The 17,419-nt window shown below is 45.3% G+C and overlaps 1 protein-coding gene across 1 annotated transcript; it reads left to right on the top strand.

The window, feature by feature from the left end:
* The first annotated feature begins 8,044 nt into the window (after positions 1-8,044).
* On the top strand, positions 8,045-15,805 carry BSX (brain specific homeobox). Its single transcript, XM_005579972.4, has 3 exons — positions 8,045-8,469; positions 10,514-10,710; positions 12,037-15,805. Exons 1-3 carry the CDS (start codon positions 8,208-8,210, stop codon positions 12,274-12,276), a joined length of 699 nt encoding a protein of 232 aa, XP_005580029.1. The 5' UTR covers positions 8,045-8,207; the 3' UTR covers positions 12,277-15,805.
* Positions 15,806-17,419: the final 1,614 nt, after the last annotated feature.

Raw genomic sequence — 17,419 nt, 5'->3', positions numbered from 1 at the left:
CACATATATATACACACACACACTTATTCCAAGTATGTGCACACACAAACACATTCCAAAGTGAAAACCTCAAAACAACCTTTCTAGCATTTAGGTTCTAGTTAGTGCAAGTCATGATATGAATTTATAAAACCATCCAATGAGAAGAAGAATTGGAGAGACCAGCCTCTTAAATCAAAGGCTATAGTTTCAAGTTGCATTCAAGATGAGAAATAAGCAAACTCTAATCTTGGTTTTTTTTGTTTTTTTTTTTAGACAGAGTCTCGCTCTGTTGCCAGGCTGGAGTACAGTGGCATGATCTTGCTCACTGCAATCTCCGCCTCTCGGGTTCAAGTGATTCTCCTGCCTTAGCCTCCCGAGTAGCTAGGACTATAGGCACCCACCACCATGCCCAGCTAATTTTTGTATTTTTAGTAGAGACGGGGTTTCACCATGTTAGCCAGGCTGGTCTCAATCTCTTGACCTTGTGATCTGCCCGCCTCGACCTCCCAAAGTGCTGGGATTATAGGCATGAGCCACCGTGCCCAGGTTTATTTGTTTATTTTTTAAAGATAATGTGGTAGAGTGAACAAAGTGTGAACTCTGAGGTCATATGAACCTGAGTTCAAATCCTGGCATACAAACTGTGTAATCTGAAGCTCACAACTCTACCCAAGTGACTCCCCTGCTTCCTTTATCTGTAAAAATAGAAAAGTGATGATACTCAAATAAGAAGGCAAAGCAAAATATTTGATATATAATATAAATGCAAGAAATCTACCTCATTTAAAAAGCTTCATCATAATAGTGAAAAGCATTCTTTAAAGACTTTTGTTTAGGTAATTAATAGATATTATCCATAATTTCTAGATGGGGGTTAGGTGTTAACTTTTTGAAACCACATATAATTTGTATGAAAGTAAACAGTTTGTGAGGCCAGGCGTGGTGGCCTGGGATTACTACTGTAATCCCAGCACTTTGGGAGGTCGAGGTGGGCGGATCACCTGAAGTCAGGAGTTCAAGATCAGCCTGGCCAACATGGAGAAACCCTGTCTCTACTAAAAATACAAAAATTAGTCGTGTGTGGTGGCGCATGCCTGTAATCCCAGCTACTCAAGAGGTTGAGACACAAGAATCGCTTGAACCCCAGAGGCGGAGGTTGCAGAGCTGACATCGTGCCACTACATTCCAGCCTGGGTGACAATGAGAGACTTGAACTCAAAAAAAAAAAAAAGGAAAGAAAAAGAAAAAGAAAGTAAACAGTTGCATAATCTTTACTGAGAAATAAAAGTTTGATATCCCTTGTAGGCAAATGTCAAACAGAACTATGTGCAATTTGGGCTCAGTAACTTATGCAGAAAATCTAAAAGTTATAATTTTAAAATTTAGTGAATTTGATTTGGACATTTTTTTGTGTTGAAGCAAAATCATTCTTTTCCCCTTTGTGTTTCAAAGTTACATTTACATGATTTGTACTCAAAAGATACAAAAGGCTAAACAGGGAAAAAAAATCTCCTTCTTGTCAAGTGCCCAGCACTTCAGTCTCTAGAGGCAACTAATGTTGTGAGTTTCTTATGTATCTTTCCAGAGGTATGCATAGACAATCAAATATGTATCGTTTTCTCCCTCCCCAGAAGTATTACCTCTCTGTACTTTGCTTTTTTTGCTTAACAATATATCTTAGAGCTCCTTTTTTGAGTGTGTATAATTTAGCTGTGATGTGCAAAGTATATATGTTGCATACATTTCAATGTACATTTGTAATTTTGATAGACATTATCAAATTGTTCTCCATAGAGGTTGTATAAATTTATATTCTTCGCATCAATAGATGAAAGTTATTCTTCCCATACAGTTTTTTTGTTTGTTTGTTTGTTTTTTTTTTTTTTTTTGAGACGGAGTCTCAATCTGTCGCCCAGGCTGGAGTGCAGTGGCGCGATCTCGGCTCACTGCAAGCTCCGCCTCCCGGGCCGACGCCATTCTCCTGCCTCAGCCTCCCGAGTAGCTGGGACCACAGGCGCCCGCCTCCGCGCCCGGCTAATTTTTTGTATTTTTAGTAGAGACGGGGTTTCACCGTTTTAGCCAGGATGGTCTCGATCTCCTGACCTTGTGATCCACCCGCCTCAGCCTCCCAAAGTGCTGGGATTACAGACGTGAGCCACTGCGCCCGGCCAACTTCCCATACAGTTTTACCAACAGAGTGGGTAATTAGATTTTTTGGTCTTTTAATTCTATAAATGAAAGATGTTGTCTCAGTGAAGTTAAATTTGTGTTAGTCTTATATTTGCACCTTTTCAAATTTTTAAGAGTCACTTATAATTTCTTTTATGTGAACTATTTCTTTTTATCCTTTGCCTATTTTAAAATAATGCCCTTCCTTTTTTATCTCGTTGATTTGTAGAAACTTTTTATATATAACAAATTACCCCTGTGTTTGTCATGAACTGCAAATACTTTCTCCCAGTTTGTTGTTTCTTTTATTTATTTTGCTTCAGATAAATTTTGCCATACAGAATTTTAAAAATTAACATAGTTAATTTTATCAATGTTTTCTTTTATGACTTTTAAACTTTTATTTTATACACAGAATGGTCTTTCCTGTTTTAAGTTGTTTAAAAGTATTTTTTCAATATTTTTGCTTCTGTTTCCTTTTAAGATTATTTATCATTGTAAGACAAATCCCTTTAGAGTGACAACATTTGCACCTTCCATTTTTTTGTTCATAATTTGATTGCATTATCAACAGGAGTTAGAAGATAAAAATCAATTGGCTTCATGAAAAGTATCTTCAAACAAAACAGCACTTTAGCAAACATATACCTAATATTTAACTCTACACACAAAGTCCTTTTGAGAAATGTTTACAGGCTCATCTCCATACCTCATGATACAATTTGATAAGGTCTTATGATCTCTAACACCAAATACTCTCAACATATATTGGTAATAACTCTCATGTCCTTTTATTTTCAAAAGTAAGCATATTAATTTGGTATAACTGTTTGAAGTTTGTTGTGTCAAACTTTATTTTAAATCTGATCATATAATTTGAATGACTTAGAATGGAAGAAAAGAATATTCAAAAGGTATGTGTGTTAGCTTATTGGGTTTTTTCCCCTAGTAATATATTTGGCTACTCTTTGGGATACAATGGAGAAACTGGTGGAATACTAGCAAAAGACTGATGAAAGAGCATTCTTATTCCACCATTTATCTTTTGCAGGATTAAAAAAAGGTATAAGTTTTCTCATGCTACAAAGGTCTTCTTTTCTCTTTATCACTTCATGAAATATGCTTTGAATTGAGATATCAAAGGCAGAATAGAGAACTTCAAGAGAAATGAAATGAGTTTTTGACCCTATAGACTGACCCAACCTGAAGGAGCAAACTGGATGGATTTAGTCCTCCTTGTATTACGAATACACCGTGATTTGAATACCACATCCTTAAGCATGTTGTTCTCATGTGGGTTCACACCCTAATTTCCACTGCAAACACATTATTTTTGAAGATGCATTTGTCAGAAGCAGCCAGCAACTCCCTTTATTTTTGTAGACATGTCATCCACTTTGGTAGTGCTTAAAATAAAGTACTCAGATAGAAGGTAAGTTGCAACAGACAACAAGCAATATTATGAGTAAAGTGTGTTACTCAGATACTTCTAAAATACATTTCTTCCTTTATTTTGAAGGCCACGGTATAGGCAACTTGGCTAATGGAACCAGTCTCTTCCTTTGATCATCAATAGAGTTATCTTTTCGGGAAACTAAGTCCCAGGTCAGATGACCATTTTAGCTGAGGCTGACATGAAAGAGAGAGGGACTGTTTAATTATTAGCTCTCTGAAAGGCATGTTTTTTTCTTTCTTTAATAATTCTTCAGCTGAAACCACAAACAGAGTACTTTTGGGGAGGTGGCTTCATTTGATCTTTATTTCTTTACTCTGGGCACTGTGTAGGATCTGGGCTCTATGTGTCAGCTTTGCAGAGAGACACAGCCTGCTGGCCCTGGGTGACAGATTCTAGTCAAGTAAGAATCAAAAGTAAGTGTAATTTAGGTGCATTTACTTAATCTAAGACTTGGGAAGGTATGTGGCAAGGAGCCTGGCACATAGTAGGTGCTCAATGAATACTTAGAATAATCGAATATAATGAATGGATGGAGGGCAAGCCTGGAGAATGTGCCAGGCTGGTTTCGGCAACTGATTTCCATTTTCTGTGTGTATCTATGGATATTTGAGAGGGTAATAGGGACTATGGCAATTGACTAAAGGTGCTGTGCAACACAGTAGCCACTAGCCCTATGCGGCTATTGAGCACCTGAAATATGACTAATCTGAGATTTGTGGAAAGTGTAAAATACACACTGGATTTAGAAGGTTTAGTATGAAAAAGGAATGCAAAAATCTCATTAATAATATTTATATTGATTACATGTTAAATAATATTTTTGATATGTTGGGGTTCAGTGAAACACATTAATATTTCACCTGTTTTCTCCTACTTTTTAAATGTGACTTTCTGTTTTTTAAAAAATGTAACTAATAGAAAATTTAAAATTACCTGCGTGGCTTGCATTGTATTTTTATTGGACAGCACTGGTATAGACTTTAGAGATAAACCAGGCGATGTAACATCTCTGCTTTTAAAGAGAAAATAGTTTCCCTGTCCCCGTCCCCTGCCACAGCCAACCTCTACAAGCTGTCTAAATATGTACGCCTTCCCTGGGCGTCTGCGGCCGGTGGGTGGGGTGGGGGTTAGGGCTCTAGCAGGCAGGAAGGTGATGCCGCTGCCTTTGGTATGCGTTGCCTGCCACAGGAAGATACCCGATTCAATACCAAGATTGAATCTCAAAGGGGCCTCCCTAACCCCACCACGGAAGTAAGGCGGGCCAGCCGCCGCCTCGAGCCAAAGTTTCTGCAGCCCTGGCAATCCCCTGCGCGTTTCTGCTCAGGAGCCCCACACGGCAGAGAAACTTCCCGGCTTCTCCAGCCTCGCTATCTCCCCTAGGCTTTGGGACACAGCTTTAAGGGACTGCGGGGCCGGGACGGGATCTGAAACCTTTGGAGGACCAGACGCGTCCGCACAGCCCGCCCATGCGCGCTGCTGGCACCAGGACCCGCAGTCTGCCAGCAGCGAGTCCCCGCCGCCGTTCCTCTGGGCGCCCCGGGAGAAGGGGGCGGCCCTGAGGAATCCCCTGCACTCCGGATGCCCTGTTTTCCCCGCCCTCAGCGCCCCAGGGCCCTGCTCGGGTCTCGGCAGCCCGTGGTGTTCTCTCGGCCGCGGAGCTTTGTTTCCCAGGGTCGCTGAAAGGGAAAGAGAAAGAAAACGCCTTCGGTCCTGGAGGTCCTGCCCCTTCCTGAAGAGATGCCATTTCCTCCCTCCATCTCTCCTTTCTTAGGTTCCTCCTGGGGCCCCGGCAGAGGCGGGGCGGCTGGGCCCCGAGTCTCTCTCTGGCTGCAGCGCGGGCTTCGGGCAGGCAGCGCGCGAGCGGGGCTGGAAAAGAGGGCGCCAGGAGCCGTCCCGCCCCTCATCGCCCCCGGCTTCTCCTCCTGAGAGCAGGGCCTGCGGAGATTGCCTTAGCTTTGGGGGAAAGCAGGACACTGAGTCCAGGGCTTACGAAACAAGGGAAAGATAAGGACGGAGGAGGCGGTCTACATCGCCCCCCACTCCCTTTCCGATCCCGCAAACACTGTGAGAGGTGTGTAAGTTCTGACGGGGGGTTGCAATGCCTTGGCTCAAAGGTAACTGTCACTTGAAGACGTTTTTACTGCCCCAGCTCTCAAAGGGACATTCAACAATCACTGCTGCTTCTGCGACAGAAGTTGGTCCCCTCCCCAGAATGAAGCCGAAATTCCGCCCCCAAGGCTGGGTGCAATCTGTGCTCTGTGTGGGGCTGGAGTGTAGGGCGCCCTCAGGCACGGGCCACACTCTGGTTGTACACCCGTCCAGCCCTCGATAGCCACTCGGCCTATAGGGTGGGGAGACAGAATGGCTTGATTTCTACTCTACCGATGCTGTAAGCTCACAATGGAAGCGGGGGTGAATGTGGACGTCTGTAAAATGTGGACGGTCACCCCCGGCCCCTCCTCACCAGTCTCCTCCGTCTGCCTCCAGCCCTGCTGAGACGATGGGCCAGGGCTTAGCGCTAGGAAAGGACTTCTGGAAAGTCTATTGTCTTCCTCTCCATGGCCACCTGCTTTCAGGTCTTCAGTTTCTTTCTTTCTCTCTCTCTCTCTCTCTTTCTTTCTTTCTTTCTTTCTTTCTTTCTTTCTTTCTTTCTTTCTTTCTTTCTTTCTTTCTTTCTTTCTTTCTTTCTTTCTTTTTCTTTCTTTCCTTCCTTCCTTCCCTTCCTTCCTTCCTCTCTCTCTTTTTCTTTCTTTCTTTCTTTCTTTCTTTCTTTCTTTCTTTCTTTCTTTCTTTCTTTCTTTCTTTCTTTCTTCCTTCCTTCCTTCCTTCCTTCCTTCCTTCCTTCCTTCCTTCCTTCTTTTTCTTTCTTTCCTCCTTTCTTTTTTCTGAGCTGGGACCTCACTATATTTCCCAGGGTGGTTTTGAACTTCTGGGCTCAAGCAATCCTCCCCCCTCAGCCTCCAAAAGTGCTAGGATTACAGACGTGAGCCACCACACTGGGCCTCTTCTCTTCTTACTATTAGAGTTTTTTTTAAATCGCATTTTGGACTTCAGGTCAAAGCATTCTGATTTCATTTAGATGCCTACTTGCCAAGATCTTATTTTAAAGTCTCCCTCACATCCCTTCCTCCTTCCTCTCAAGCTCTTCATCTACTTACCATTTACCAGTTCATCCTTATGGAATAGAATGCTGCCACTTCCTAGTGCACTGTAGTTTGGGGCCTAATTGATTCTGGTAATTAATTTGTTCTACCTGCTAGATCAGATGGAAATCCTACCCATGCGCCCCAGGATTAGCACTTGGCTTTCTAACACCTCCTCTAATTATCTAATAGCATGGGTTGTGAGGACTCAGTCTCTATTAAAACACTTTTACTATTAGCAGTAGTGATTGGAATTGTGATGACGACTAGATTTCAACAAATTAGAGCTTAAAAATGGGGAGATGGGAGAGAAGTGGCTTCTTTTAATTTCCCTGAGTTTAACATCAATAATTAGAGCAATTTTCGGAGATGTGAGCTGAAATTACCCCTGCTGTGTTGTAGATGATCACCCTAATTTTAGCAAATTGACTCCAGGGAAATAAATGTGACAGATTAGAAAAGACAAACAGAAAAAAAATGAAAGATTGGTAGGGACAGAAATGAAAGGAAAGAGGCTGGGAAAGAGGAGTGGGAAACAAAAACGTAGTACAATTATTTCGGGGGCTAGGGTTGAAAAAGTAACAGCAGAAATAGCAAACTGTGTGAGTGAAATGAGGAGAAAGTAAATATTTGAGGGGACATGGAGGATGGCACTAAGAGATGACTCTGGACATATTTACACAGACCATATAACTTGACTAATGTAGACATAACCCTCCTCCTGCCCACTGCCTATAACTGAAGTAAAGACTGTTATGATGACCATCATCATTTTCTTTCTTTACCTTAATAATCCAGTCATCCCTCAGCCATAGACTTAAGTAGAATCTAGCAATTTGAAGTATCAGGTGCCCTTTCTCCTCACTTCCTCCCTACTTTTTTTGCCACCAAAATTATGGAAACTCTTAAAACCCAGGCCTAAATGCCTGAGTAAGTGCTTTATCCCTATTGCTTTGGTGCCCTTTTAGTGCCTTCTCCTCTGTAAAGAGGAGTTTGCTGGACAACAGAGACTTTTTCCTTTTAGCTTTCTTTTAAAAACGACTGGAAACAAAGCAGCCCCTGCAGTGACGGGGCAGAAATTGAGGTCAAGAAACCAGGTAGGAACAAGAACCCTGCGGACTCTGTTGTTCCCAGGCTTGGCCGGTGGTGTTCAGCACCGCGGACAGCTCCCCGCCCCGCCCCGAGCCTCCCGCACCCTCCCCTCTGCCTCTGGCAGCCTCGTCATTGGCTCTCCCCGCTCCCCTCTCCAAGCTGCCAATTCTCCAACACAGAGACCCAACCTACCCAGGAGCTTGTCTTCTTGCCTCTCCAGCGCCGGGGGTAGCCCAGGCCCGGGAGAGAGCAGAGGAGATTCGAGCCTCGGAGGGTGGTTGCTGGCTTTCGAGCAGGCTTGAAGACTCTGCCTGTGTCCTCCACTTCGTCCCGGCCCTTGTCCTGTGGCAGGTGCTCTGCTCAAGATGAATCTCAACTTCACCTCTCCTCTACACCCGGCGTCTTCTCAGAGGCCCACATCCTTCTTCATCGAGGACATCCTGCTGCACAAGCCCAAGCCGCTGAGGGAGGTGGCCCCAGACCATTTCGCCAGCTCTCTGGCCTCTCGGGTGCCTCTGCTAGACTATGGCTACCCCCTCATGCCCACACCCACCCTCTTGGCTCCTCACGCCCATCACCCTCTGCATAAGGGAGACCACCACCATCCTTATTTCCTCACCACCTCGGGTAAGTAACAGGAGCCTCAAGGTATGGGCAGTGAGAGAGCAGGGCTTCTAGCACAGACTCTAAGCCTGCGATGGAGCCAAGGAAAGGCCAGACTGGCTCGGCCTGGCTTGGTGGCCTCCTTCCCTAAGTGACAGTGGAAGGCTGGGGATATGGCTGAGGCCATGCGGAGCTCCTTGGAGGCATGCCAACTCACGGGGATAATTCGTGATCCCCCCCGCACTCTTCATAGCAGAGGATAGGTGCCTGGTCAAGAGGCAGCGTATAGGGTTTGACAATACTCTTGTTGGGCAGTGCTCAGTCTCCCTGCTTGTGATCTTCCTGGCCACTTTGGTCCATCTCTCAATCCTGATTCTCCGCCTCTGCCCACTCAGAGGGAGACCCTTGAGCATCCCACCCCGTGGACAGAACTTTTCCTGCACAGAAACTCAAAACACTCTGTCCAGGGCAGCTCTCTTTTTCCCCAGGCACTGAGCATTTGCAGATACTGCAGGGGGCATAGAAGTGAATGCAGGTTTGGGCTTCTCTGAGAACGAAAGGTTTGGGCTAGCCTGAATAAGAGAGAACGCGTGAGAAAAAATGGGGGTTGGGGGAGATGCAACTCTTTAACCCTCCTCAACCTCAACATCTAACATTTAACTCACAATCTGGGCTACCTCCTCTGCCCCAGCTGCCATCATTTAGCCAGGTGCTAAAGTATTTTGATTTCTCTGGTCTGACAAAAAGCAGAGACTAGCAAAGTCTGTTTGGGACAGGAGGATGTGGGAAAATAACCAGATTTTTTTTTTCTGTCTCCCTCTAAAAGGCCACATCCATGGTTTTTTCTCTGGCGTTTTCAATCCAGCCAGAGTAGAATAATTCCTTGAGTCCAGACTCATAGCTCGGAGGTGGCAACAACCATAGTCGGTGCAGGGGCTGGGGGCAAGACAGGAGGTAGTTTGTGGGCTCTGGAATCCAGAACAAAGCTAAAAGTGTTTGTAAGGTGGTAAAAAAAAAAAAAAAAATCCAGACTCCGGGGCAGTCAGTTGGAGGGGCAGTGATAAAATAAAGGCTGCATCCAGGTCCACATCTCTGCATTGGCTTCGCCACCCGCTGGTGACAGTCTATTCTCAGTGGCGCCAGTGGTTCACCCATACAGCAGTGGCCAAGGCCGCGGTACCCGCACTACTTGTTGTTATGTTTGTTTATTTTCCCTGGGATTGGCCGATGTTGCTTGTGGTAGCTTCTATTCGCTTGGCGCGTCTCGGACAGAGTCAATCTCGCGAGGGTCAGGAAAGACAAGTTTTCCCGGACCGGGCCATGGAAAAGCGCCTCAAATCCTTCTGCTTCGCTGGCCTTGGAGAGGGAAAGAATGAGAAAAAGAATGAGGACCAGATTAGATAGCCGGGTCCCCAGCGCGACCCAGAAACGGGCGAGGAGACGTGAGAGGCGGGAAATACCCCTCTGTTCCCGCTCGGGGGCTTCTCCGGATAAGGCAGTTTTGCTCGGCTCCCTTTGGCTGCAGGGGGATAGGAGTGGCTTGGGAAACAGGTGTTTTTCAGTGAGGTTTAGAGGCAAGATTATATCCATGCATCCGCTAGCCCCAGAACAGCACTGACTGTCATCAGGGGTCTAGGAGGATACGGTGGGGGCTGGGGACAGGACTGCTCCTGGGCCATTTGACATTTGCAAAAAAACTTCGCCAGGCGCAACTGAAGACGGCTCTGGCCTACCCTACGGAAGTCTCTCCAAGAAGACATTTTTAAACGGCCTCCGGATCTATTTTCCGATTTTCTTTTCTGTTTTACTTACTGTTTGTTGTTTGTATTTCTAGATGACTCTCCAGATAAAGATCTCCAAGCGCTATTTCTGAGGCTTTTTTTTTTTTCTCCCTGTTTCTCTGCCCTGGATTCCTGAGAGAAAGGCTTGAGGGGCTTTGGGGCTAGCAGACTGGTGGAGGCGAGGGGCGGAGGGAGGCACTGGGGGCTAGCGGAAGGGAGGGGAGCGGTGCGGATGTTGCTCTGCGGCGACCCAGGCTCTGCCCACTTGGTTGCTCTTCTTTCTGCAGGGATGCCTGTCCCAGCGCTGTTCCAGCACCCCCAGCACGCGGAGCTGCCGGGGAAGCACTGCCGCCGCCGCAAAGCCCGCACGGTTTTCTCTGACTCGCAGCTCTCGGGCTTGGAGAAGAGGTTCGAGATCCAGCGCTACCTGTCCACGCCAGAGCGAGTGGAACTGGCCACGGCCCTCAGCCTGTCCGAGACGCAGGTGGGCGGGAGGAGAGGGAGGCCCTGATCTCTGCTTCGTTCTTGTCTCCCTTCAGCTCTTAATACCTTCGGGACCTTGTGGAGTTCGAGTAGGAATGGACCCCGCTGACGCTTATTCTAGGCCTTTCCTAAGAGCTTTCGTAAAATTACCCATACCCGGCCGGGCGCGGTGGCTCACGCCTGTAATCCCAGCACTTTGGAAGGCCGAGACGGGCGGATCACGAGGTCAGGAGTTCGAGACCAGCCTGGCCAACATGGTGAAACCCCATCTCTACTAAAAATACAAAAATTAGTCGGGCGTGGTGGCGCGCGCCTGTAATCCCAGCTACTGGGGAGGCTGAGGCAGAAGAATCGCTTCAACCCGGGAGGGGGAGGTTGCAGTGAGCCGAGATTGCCCCACTGTACTCCAGCCTGGGCGACAGAGCCAGACTCCATCTAAAAAAAAAAAAAAAGAAAGAAAAGAAAGAAAAAGAAAAAAAAGTCTTGAGCGGGGCTCTGGACAGGAAGGAAACACTCCTCAGGTAATTCTGATGACCACCTCCGGGTTAAGAACTCTTATTCGCATGAATATTCGTCAGAGAGAGGAGTCTCTCCAACCAGGCTAGGAACCCGGGTCAGAGGTAAATGGTAAGCGTTTAGGCGAGTTCTTGTACTGAGAGAAGTCCACACACCGAGATTTCTTCCCCCTTCTTTCTTCAGTCTCTCTCACAGCGGCCAATGTTCACATGCACCTCCGCTCCAACCCCAACACACACACTGTGGTTTAAGTCCCCTCCCTGTTCCCCTGTCCTGAGTGGAAGAATGGTTTTTATCTTCCTCCAAGCGCTATCCACCTGCAACCTCAAACCCCGTCCTCTCTTCCCCATTTCTCATAGTCTCTACCCAGAACGCCTCTTGCTGTGAAATCATTAGCTCTGCCAGGCCCGGGTCTGATTTTCTCTCGGATGAGAACCAGGAGGTTCAATTCTCATCTTCCTGTCCAGGAGTCTTGCGGATCAGGTGGTTAGATGTCTCAATCAGAGGAACATCAGCTGAGCGTAAAAAAGATTTGCCCACGGAGCACTTACTGTTAGTAGTTCTAATTAATAACAATATGCATAACTGCTAACCACCCATGTTAATCCTCATCATTATTTTGGGACAGTTACTCCTGAAAGCCTCAGACTGTTCGATTCTCATTCGGCTCAAGGCGATAACTTATGAGCAGTTGAGGCTATCACCGATCTTGGATACTTCATCAACGGACTGCCACCCATTTTCCTAAACCCCAGCAATCGCTCAGATTTGGAGGAATGACATGATTTTATTTTTATCTCTCCGAAATCAGGTGAAAACATGGTTCCAGAACCGGCGGATGAAGCATAAAAAGCAACTGCGGAAAAGCCAAGACGAACCCAAAGCACCAGACGGTCCAGAAAGCCCCGAGGGCAGCCCCCGCGGTTCAGAGGCCGCAGCCGCCGAGGCTCGGCTGAGCCTGCCCGCCGGCCCCTTCGTGCTGACCGAGCCAGAGGACGAGGTGGACATTGGAGACGAGGGGGAGCTGGGCTCAGGGCCGCACGTGCTCTGAGTCGCCAGGCTGGGGAGGGTGGTAGGCAGGGGAGGAGACTGCGGGGCCGAGCGCCGTTCCCTCCCGGACGGGAAGACTCAGACTCCAGTCTCGTGGCGGGCCTTGGAGATTCGCTCCTGGAAGACAAACAAAACCCACCTGTCCTCCAGGCCGGTGCGGAGCCATTGCGGCCCGCGGCCCGGCCTCCCGCTTCCCCTCGCGCCCTCCCGGTCCCAGCCACTGGAGAGTGTGCGCCCGGGCGCGCATTTTCCTGCGTTCGTCGTCCTTGGGGTCGGGGACCAGCCCAGTACCGCGTCCTAGACTGGAAATTCGACTTTCGGCTCTCTGTTTTCTGCGATCAGAGACCCCTTTCTCCCTCGCCTCTCAGCAACTTGCCCCTAGCTCTGTTCTTTCCTCACCACGCCAACTCCTTGCCCTTTCTTGGGCAGTCCGTTTGTCTGCAAAGGGACCAGGTCTCTGGGGCCTCCGCTCCGCGGGGATCCAGATAGAACCGCAATCTGATCTTTAAAACGTCCAGTGTCAGGACAGACTCATGCACTGCTCGTCACTAACCTCCCGCTCGCTCCCATCCCCCATGCCCCGAGTCTCATCTCTGACTCAAATACGAAGGCGACTCCCCCCTTCTCTGGGCGGCGCTTCCACCCTCTCTCGTCCCTGTTCTCCGCTAGAGCTCGCGGTTCTGCATCCTGGCATCCTTCCTCAACTTGTAGCCCCCAGGCGCAGACGCCCCTTACGCCCTGTGTCCCGCGTACTGCGCGGCGCCAGCGCGCGGCGGGAAACTTGGGCACAGAAAACCCTTAGAGCAATTTCTGCTTCCCGAACTTGTTGCGCTCCTGTCCCGCAACGCTTCCACGTTTCACGGGCTACTTATATTTTAAAACTGAGTGTTCCTCGGGTTGTGTGTGGAAATACTCATTCTCAGTGCATTTTAGGAAATCAAGATGAAGGCCAAAGGGTTAAGGATAAAGGCGTTCCGGCCGTGCACCTGTTTGGGGACTTAGATGGGGCGGGGGTCTGATTGACTTTGCGCTTTACCCCTCTCCTTTTCCCCTGGGAGGTCTCTTTTTCTTTTACCGGGTTTGTAGTCTCTTAGATAATGAAAGGCTCGCCAGGCAAAACTGGGAATGATCACGCGTTTCCAGGAATGGTTTGCGACCGCGTTCTCCCACGCGTATGCCCCCTCCCCTCGGTCCTAGGCAGTTTCCTAGTCCCTGTAGAAATGAACTTGCGAATAACCTTTCATTAACAGATCCCCTCCCTCTCACTCCAATTTTTCTGTTTCTAATCGTTTGATTAATGGTCTTGAGTTCCACTTACGTGGAAAAGTGGCTCTGGTATTTTGTGGCTCTGAAATGCTGAAGAGACAGAGATGTACTGATATTTGGAGTTTGAAATTATACTACCGAATTGTGTGATGACCCTACACACTCAGTACACATATCAAACATAGCAGCTGCGCCAGAGGCACTCTCACTTCTGATTCTTTCGCTTCTGGTTGTGTCTTTAGGTAAGTGAGTCCGGGAAGGCTGGAAAAGAATGAGTAGGACTAAGTGGAATCCTGACCCTCGGGTTCTACTGATTAATAATAATTATATAAACAATAGTGGGTGTGAGCATGGGTTAATCTTTTTGTTTTCTTATTTCTCCAATATGGGGATGAATCCTAAAGATCATTTTAGGTCTAAGTTCTATACTTATGTGAATGTAGCAGGAGGCCTTTTCATTTTTCTGCAATAGGCTTGTTGGAGAAACATTATCCCAGGTAAAGATAAGTGTCAGCGTGACAGCTTATCCAGGTGCATCATGTAGGAGGCAAAATTATTGGTTTTAAAACATAAGCATTGTATAGCCTTTTGGATTTTCCAACGTGCTCTGTAATCAATCAATGATCATGTGGGTCTCAGATGACATGGGTATTTTCCCCTTTCATAGATGAGGAAATTGAGGCTTAGCAAGATTGAAGGATTTACTCATGAAATCAGGACTAGCTGACAGCCAAGGAAGGATTGAAAAATGTCTCTGACTCCTTGTTCACTTCTTTTCTCATGCAGTTTATTTATTCATTTTTCTTGGTAACAATGCATTGATTGGCATTTTGTCTCTATCACTTTATAAGAATACCTCTCTCATTTCTTTAGATTACACAGCCTAAAGATTGTGGCTATTAAAAGCAAATCTATGCTCAGATTTCTCTCCTCCCTCCCTTGTTAAGATAATGACAGTACTGTTTTTTTAAGGCAGAAGTTTTTGGCAAATGCTTTACAGTAAGACAAAAGACTTGGTGGAAGAAAAAGTGATTTGTGACTGAGAATGTTCTTAGTAACCTGGAAAGGAAAGTGTGTATCCCTTGTATATAGTGATACTGTTACACAAGATTATGGAGCCAAGGGAAAAATCGAATTCTTCTAATCCCAGGAAGAACAACTACTAAATAGGATTTTGAAAGAATCTTTAAAGTGAGTAGAAAAACTGTATTTGGGCAAAAGTGTGTGTGTGTGTGTGTATGTGTGTGTAAATTAGATGGTGAACCCAAACGCAAAAGCACCAGGCATTTCTGTCTTCTGCTTTCACAACAACTTGTCAAGGGCTTGTTCTGAGTCTAACAAGAGTGGATTGGGTGTATTTCATGACCTTTTTGTCTTGGAAAAGCAGACAATAGGAATCTGCTTGGAAAAGCAGAGAAATAGGAAAGCTGTTAGTATATGCACAGCTCTGCCTGATTGGAGGCAGGATGAGTCCTGAAGCCCAGGGACTATTTAGGTCTATAATTCATGAACATTAAACTTGGGAAGATACTCATTCCTTCTTACCCTTGTCCTCCCGTGGTGGTTTCTTGGCGGATTAGGTAGCAAGGGAAGAGGTGAGAACTGTGGCACCAGCCACACCAACTATGGCACAGTTTTCTCATCAAAAAATTCCCTGAAATTGATGGCAAACAATCCAGTAGCAAAGTTCTCCTAGTTTTATTTTTACTTTCATATAATGAGTTAGTGATAGTGGTAGAGGATAAGCACAATTTAGTCTCGATTTAATGTAATATGACAGCACTTTTTGGTTTTGGCTTTCAATACTGATCGAAGCTTCCATAGGCTGAAAAAGTATTTTTTCTGAATAACCCAGACTTTTGCCTCAACTCAGTTTCACTTGTGGTAAAGATCTGACAAAACTATGTTTATTATGATATATTAAAGAAAGACATTCAGAGGTCTAATTTTTAAGAATCAAAAATATCACAAAATAGCCAATGTAGGGAAGTCATTTTAGATCTAATCCCATGTGTCGTAAATAATTTGTTCTGTACTTGTTCGAATGCTCTGTTTCTGATGGACTTCATTTCATAGATTCTCAGAGAGGGATTCCTGATAATATTTCTGCTCACATGATGTGAGAACGTAAGAAATGGACAACATACCATACAGCTCAGTTTTAGCTGATGGTAGCACTAAGAAATGCTGAGCTGGAGTCTATGACACCACTTCAAAAGATAGAGGGTTGGCTTTCATCGATGTATTTGATAATTAGAGAGAGATGTGAAGGCACAGAGCAAGCGGAATGCTTTCTGGTGCTAAGAGAATTGTGCAATAAACATACTTAGTTTAAGCAGTGACTCCCTGGTCTTCCTGAATTGGGTTCAATATATGTGAAAAATAACAAATTAATTGACATATTTTATATATTTATATTTTTGGCATCACATTTTAAAGAGAATATAGACAAGCTAAAACTCATCCAGTATGCAGGAAACTGGATAGGAAAGGGTGTGGAAAACAACAAATAAAGAAGAGTGAGCTTTAGCTTGGAGGAGCGAAGCTTTGGGGGATAAGTGGGGAAGGAGGTTCAGCTATGGTAGTTGAATCTGAATGGTTATGGGGCTATTAAGCATGAAGAGGTATATCTATTCTGCCATGCTAACAGATGATAGAACCAGAATCAATGGGTGGTTGCAGGGAAGCAGATTCTGGAACAACATTCGAGGACAGGCACTGTGCCGTACATCAACAGAGCAGGGTAAGTCCACAAAACATTGAGTACCTTTTCACTAGAAATCCTAGAGGCTGGAAGACAAAACATAAGGGCTTCTCTATTACAGATTTCTCCGTTAGTGGGAGATTGGGCTAGATATCCTGTACGGTTCTTTCTAACTGTTAAGATCCTAATCTCTCTCTTTTTTTGTAGGAAAGGGACTGCAAGTCCCAAGTTACTAAATTTTTTTATCTCACAAAGATTTCAGTTTCTATACTTTAATTTAAACACATATATCCACAGCAATGAGAAGTTTTAAGGGAAACAACAAAGACAGGAAAAGGATATTTCTTTCTTTATTAAAGAAATTCCAACACCTCATTCTAGAAGGTCAGTGAGAACACAGCGAGAACTAAGTCAAGGACAAAGATATAGTCAGGAAGAAATTGTCAGTATTAGAAGAGACATTTGACAAAATCTAAGCCCTTCATTTTATAAGTTGGAGAAATTAAGGCCCAGATATAGTGGTGAGTGCTTTGCCAACGTCACAAACACAGTGGTGGAATTAAGACTAGAAGCCAATGTTAATTATCATACCTTACAAGTAACTCATGTTGTGATAAAAGTGATTGTGGAACTATTGCCATTGTAGCATGTGGAGGAGAAGATTTTCATAGCAATTTTGGATATGTTTTTAACAATGCAGGTAGAAATTATCCAGTAAAATCTTAGGTCAACTTTTGGAAAAACTTCTGAATAAGAGCCATCTGAAAGTTGAATGAACTTTCCTGAGAGTACTAAATTCCTGAGCCTTGTTTTCCTTGAAGCCAATTTAGAAAGTAGTCCTATATCCAATAGGATGAGCTAGATGATCTCTTAGCCATCTTACATTTCTACATTTCTCTACTATAAAAATTTTGACCTGATCTCTTTTAATTACAGATGAGGCAACTGACAGTCAGAGACACTGACTTGTCTGAAGTCAGACAGCCCGTTATCAGGGAAGTTATGAAATTAATACATCTAACAGTCAGAGATAATTCCAATAATATTTAGGAGTGAGATGAAAATTCAGAATGGTTCTGTTTTCTCACCTATTGTATTTCTGGTTGTAACCCCCTCCCAATGACACATTTCTTTTCCATTTTATTTATGACTGTTCTCTGAGAATTCCCAGTGT

Source organism: Macaca fascicularis, chromosome 14, assembly GCF_037993035.2.
Source record: "Macaca fascicularis isolate 582-1 chromosome 14, T2T-MFA8v1.1".
Taxonomy (NCBI): domain Eukaryota; kingdom Metazoa; phylum Chordata; class Mammalia; order Primates; family Cercopithecidae; genus Macaca; species Macaca fascicularis.
Note: the sequence above shows the minus strand (reverse complement) of the source record. Positions and strands in the feature narration are given on the sequence as shown.